General features: G+C 40.7%; 1 protein-coding gene and 1 long non-coding RNA gene across 4 annotated transcripts in view; one reads left to right on the forward strand and one right to left on the reverse strand.

Annotated features, from left to right (window-relative positions):
• The window catches only part of zc4h2 (zinc finger, C4H2 domain containing), a 7,334-nt gene extending 4,676 nt beyond the window's left edge, over positions 1-2,658 (forward strand). Inside the window, exons 4-5 of the mRNA XM_032527981.1 lie at positions 705-867; positions 2,083-2,658. Of these exons, the coding sequence (XP_032383872.1) occupies positions 705-867; positions 2,083-2,196 (277 nt within the window). The 3' untranslated portion in view covers positions 2,197-2,658. The remainder of the gene's footprint in view (positions 1-704; positions 868-2,082) is intronic.
• LOC116696803 (uncharacterized) lies at positions 2,519-4,319 on the reverse strand. 3 transcript variants are annotated; one of them, XR_004333836.1, is made up of 4 exons: positions 4,260-4,274; positions 3,596-3,928; positions 3,351-3,501; positions 2,519-3,272 (listed from the first exon to the last, which is right to left on the reverse strand). It is a non-coding gene; the product is annotated as an uncharacterized LOC116696803 (long non-coding RNA). The 3 variants fall into 3 exon arrangements; XR_004333835.1 differs by lacking the exon at positions 4,260-4,274 and adding an exon at positions 4,152-4,166; XR_004333834.1 differs by having other exon boundaries at positions 3,596-4,319.
• Positions 4,320-5,524: the final 1,205 nt, after the last annotated feature.

Consider the following 5,524-nt stretch of genomic DNA (forward strand, 5'->3'; position numbering starts at 1 on the left):
CAACAGACATTACTGCTGCCAGCACATTCACATGCTCCACCATCAACTGTTGCCTATTGGCTGGAAGAGTGTTTTATGGCTCGTGCACTCGTGTCTGTTTTTCTATTGACACAGCCTGTGGATTATTAACACCAGATTTTTCTTCAGCGCACACAGAAAATAGAGAGCTAGGTAACCGGGAGGAGATGCTTGTTGAATTTGACAAAAAAGTACTGGATTAACATTTACACTTACTATACCTTTAATGTAATGTAAGAGCTTTGGTGGATCATGATTACAGGAAATACAGCCCAATGCATTGGTTCTGCGAATGCTCTACTCTATCAAAAATCTATTTGGAGAGAAACCAGAGAGCGTAAAGAAATGGGATATCACTTTTTATTAGTTTTGAAAATGGGCCAAGCATGCTATAAAGTCCAAGGCCAAATTTCATTCCCAGTCCTCCGCACTCACAGACACACTCACATGCATGCAGACAAATGTTCTCGCAATGAGTGGACTTTTGCTCAGACTTGTACATATAAAGAGGGTGTGTGAGATGACTATAATCTTCTCCTATTGTAGTCTACTTTTGAATTGGGTTTTGCCCCCACACATCTCTCAATACAGAGCGTAGGTGGGAAAATCTCAACTGTGATATGATTCATAAGCTCCCAAATGAGAATCACAGCTATCTGTTGTGCTCTTTCTTTGCTTTTGAACAGTTACTTTGAGAAGCAGAAAGCAGAGTGGCAGAAGGAGCCACATGAGCCCGCCATCCCAGAATCCCTCGCTGCCGCTGCAGCAGCAGCACAGCAGCTTCAGGTTTCCAGGAAGCAAGATGCACGCCAGACGGCCACCTTCAGACAGCAACCCCCACCTATGAAGGTATTAGTCCTGACCTAAAATCAATCAACATTTATTCCTTTCAAATATATATAAAATAGCTGCAATCGTGATAGAAGTCATTTCAAGTTTGAATAGTCGGCAGATGGTCTTACCTAATAACACACCAGCCATTTTGCACTTTGTATTTTCTTTCTTAATAATTACAAAAGCACTGTGAATTTCCAAGATCTAGTCGGCTCCTAACAAACCCAGCCACCACCCTAAAGTTTAATAATGAAAAAAATGCTTAGTCATACACACCCAGACACCTTCTGAAAAAGTTACTTATCTGTACAACTAGGGATGTAACGGTTTAAAATGTAACCTCGCGGTTCTAGTGACCAAAATGATCACGGTTTTGGTATCGCGGTATTTTTAAGTGTGTTCAATGCCTTTGGCAGCAACTTCTTTCCTGCACGTTCTGCAGACATAACTATCTTCAATCAGCTGTCCTTCACCATTCTTATAATAACCAGGATATGGCCATGCTTCAGAACTTTTACATCTCCCCCTTCCGCCATGATTCCAACTTCAAGAAACGCACGTAGGAGGCTAGAGCTGGGTGATGTGGAGAAAATCAAATATCACAATTTTTTTGACCAAATACCTTGATATCGATACAACAATATTGTAGTGTTAAATATTGTAGTGTTAATATTGGTGCTTTCACCAAATATTTACACAATGAGATTTTTGATAAACGATCATCAGTAATGTGGATATAATGACTGAGCAGGTAAAGCCAAATAATACAACAGCTAGAACAGTCTGGTTAGTTCAGAAAATGACATCACTTTACTATAATGCAGCCTTCAAAAAGAAAACACTGAACATTACACATTACGGTACAAATCCATCCTATTTTTTGTGACGCACATTGTAGTGAAGCGTTTTGAAAACCAACAACACACACACAAGCCCCCCCTCCCCCCCGGTGCACAACAGTGTTTTTCCTGCATGCCTTCACAAAATGTAAAGTTAGACAGCCAATCAAAATCTTTTTTAAATCTTGGTATAAGCATGCTGAAATTTTATTGGCTCACTCACCGTGCTCAGATTGACTCCACATTGAAATATGGTAATAAATGACAAGGCATTTTTCAATACTCGATATAATGAGGCAATTTGGCCTTTGCCTAAAAGTATCCAAGTTCAGTGCCCAGTCCTAGACTTAATATGAAGCAATTGCTTTGAATTTCTCCCCCCCCCCTCTAGGCTTGCCTTTCCTGCCACCAGCAGATTCATCGTAATGCTCCCATCTGCCCATTGTGCAAGGCCAAGAGCCGCTCCCGCAACCCAAAGAAGCCCAAGAGGAAGCCGGATGAGTAGATCTGACTACCTTCAGCCCCCTGGGTTTAAAGGGACCTGGTCCAACACACTGATCTAAGAGCAGCCATTTATGACTGAAATACCAGATCTGTGGTTCAGGACAACTTCCACAAACAGTCCCCACTTTAACAAATTGTCTTAGTACTTTTTTTCATGAACTGTCAACTGAAATTGATGGAGGATCTTATAATGTCATTTGTTTTTATCAGTGCTTTGGATGTGTTTATATGTAATTGTATAACTTGTATATTAGGTTTACTAGGCCGTAACCATGTAACTGAAATAATGCAAAAAGGAACTTGATAAACTTGTCCATATGTTGTTTTGCCTTAGATATCGTACTGTACTTTATAATTTTTTTGCAATGCATGTGCGCTTCCATGGCTGTCTGTTGTGTATTATTTTTGTGCCAATGAAAAAACAAATAGGTTTAATTGAAGAAACACAATCTTTTAATGTTTACATTGTTCAAGTGAAAAGGCCAGACTCATCTGCTCTGAGTGGTGTTGTGTGTTTAACTTTAATACAGTGATAAGAAAATAAATAGATGTTTTGTACTAACCTTGTTATTAACATGGTCATTTTTACACTAAAAAACAAAGGCTAGACTTGTTTTTTGCACATTAAGTGGTGTGATCATAAACACAGCTGTGTTTATGATCACACCACTACATACAGCTAGAACTGCGCTGATGGGTAACCAAGGACGCATATGGATAAGTATGTATTGGGCAAATGGGCGGGTTTAGTCTGTGTGTCAAAATATAGAGATAGGAATATTTTTGAGAGCGACACAATATTATACCTTACGTTGTATTAATACTGTGCCCATCAGGTCTGCAGCTATCTGTCTGGAAAAGCACAGTGAGGGCTCGTTAAATGAGTACCTGTAGCGTTTTTGTCAGGGTAACCCCTCATTTCATCTGTTGCTAGGGTAACTCTACGTTCCTTAGCTGTTGCTACGGCAACCCTAGGTTGCTGTGACCCGCACAAACCAAGTTGTTCCTCCCAAATCCAGTGGTGGGCATCAAAAGGCTTTGGGAGATTTCTCCCAAACTCCCCCAACGTGCACACTCCTGCAACAGAATCAGAATGGTTCAAATCCTGTGAATATTTACTCGGATCCATCGAATTGACACAAATATTACACTTACTCCATAGTTAAAGTGTGTGTTCAGTCTGCCCTTCAGGGCTTGGAACTGCAGTTGTGTCTTCTTCCTCCTGATAAAACTTTCCAAGGCCAGAGAAGCCTGTAGTCGCTCACACACAGCAGACTGCGGGGTCGTGGAGCTCCTCCTCTGCAGCCTGCCACAAGAAAACAAGAGAAATGAGCGGGATGGATGGATGGATGGGGGGGGGGGTGATGGCAAATATGAATCACATAAGAGTGTCAACTGACCCGTTTCACCTTCTCGTTGAACGTTTTGAGCTTCAGCATTAAGAGGAGTAAAGGGGGGGCGGCCAGGTCTTCGGGACCTTGACATATGAGATTGGGGGAGGACGTGGAGTATGGGAACGGGAGGTCAACGTTACATTCCCGGAGATCTCTGAAGTGGTCTCCGGCTACAACTCCGGTCCTCCTCTCCCTCCCATTGGCTCCTCGGTGCTGCGCGTGTCTCCCCCTCTCGGAGGAGGAGGACCGGGGGTGCCGTTTGTTTCGGACACGAGAAATCATTCTTCTGCAGTGGTTCTGAAGGGCTTCTTCCTCCTCCTCCTCCTCCTCCTCCATTTACTACGGAACACACTTTTAGCTGTAACGTTAGCTAACGTTACTCAGATTTAAAAAATACCAGCTAACGTTTGAAAATATGCTTCAAAATTTACCAGCTAACGTTTGAAAAAAATAAAATAAAACGTTAGCTGGTCATTCTTTTAAATATTTTTCGCCTCAGACGACGTAGCTAAACACACGTTAGCTAGTTTTTTTGGCCTATTTTTCGCCTTGCTCAACAAACCTTATCTGGTATTTTTTTCGAAGCATTGCTCCAGTTCCCAGTGTCGAAACAAGTCTAGCCACACGAAACTCCACCAGTGAAATATTAACCGACTTTTAACCAACTTACTGTGTAAAGAGTAACTTCTTTCACTTTTAATTTAACGGTCTATTCCTTTACAAAGAGCCTCACGTCACGTGTTGCTTACCACGGCTGCACTTCCTGTCAGCAGCGAGCCGCGGGCGCCCTCTGGTGGCCAGCGGGCGTACGGGACGGGGACTCGCGTTCAGATATTTAATTATTCATGCATTTCTTTAAAACTTGTGCTGACGACCTGAAACTTTTTGTATTTCAACATTTTAAATTAAATACTCGACACTTTTGTGGCTTTACCCGGTGATTTTGACACTCAACGTTTTTTCTGAGGCTTTTTTTGACAGATAGATAGATAGACAGATAGATACTTTATTCATCCCAAAGGAAATTTTTAGTCATCCAGTAGCAAGACAACCATAACACAACAAACACATATACACACATATATCACACATACATAAGAATAAAAACAAAAATCCCTCACAGAAATGCAATGACCATGATAAGGTGAGATACTGTGGTAGACTGTGTGCAACGCTGACTTTGTCAATTCATTTGTCAATTTTTTGTCACTTTCTTGTTACTTTTTTGATTTAGTAAGTTTTTTCATCAATAGTTTTTTCTTCAAATGCTGTGACATTGACTAAAATACCCAAATTCAATGAAAGTAGTGAACTGATTATTTATTGACCTTGTTAAGAGTGTTATATGGAACCATCCACGTTAGCTTATTTGGACAGTGTGGTTGAAAGAAAACTCAACTTTCTGAAATAGAAACTTTTTGAAAATGGGTCAAATTGGACCAGAGGACAACAGGAGGGTTAAAAATTCAATTTATTCTGAATTCCCCACGTGTAAAGCAGAGGGTGTGCAGTGAAGTATAAAGTGACAAGAATCACAATTACGAGTGCAAAACAATGTGAAATACCAAATATAACGTGTAATATGTAGACAAACAGACAAAACCGAGCAGTGTAAGTCCTTTGGTCCATGCATACTAAAGGCTGTATGTTTTGTATGATATTGTATCCAGAAATAGATCTTATGCTCTTGCCATTCACGACATAATTGATTAATAAATAAGACTTTTATTGTAGTGCATTGGCTAATGATTATTTTGCCACTGTTCTTGGGTGAGGATTGATTCAAAGCTTAATAATCCCGATTAGATAGCTCCATATCTGTGTTTTCAAATAGATATAATTCAAGTTTCCTCATGTAGTTGTACACCGCCAGGAATCTGGACTCTCGTGCCATCTGCTGAAAGAATGTGGTGTGTCACAGCCTCCCTTCTGAAC

Source organism: Etheostoma spectabile, chromosome 10 (genome assembly GCF_008692095.1).
Source record: "Etheostoma spectabile isolate EspeVRDwgs_2016 chromosome 10, UIUC_Espe_1.0, whole genome shotgun sequence".
Classification (NCBI taxonomy): domain Eukaryota; kingdom Metazoa; phylum Chordata; class Actinopteri; order Perciformes; family Percidae; genus Etheostoma; species Etheostoma spectabile.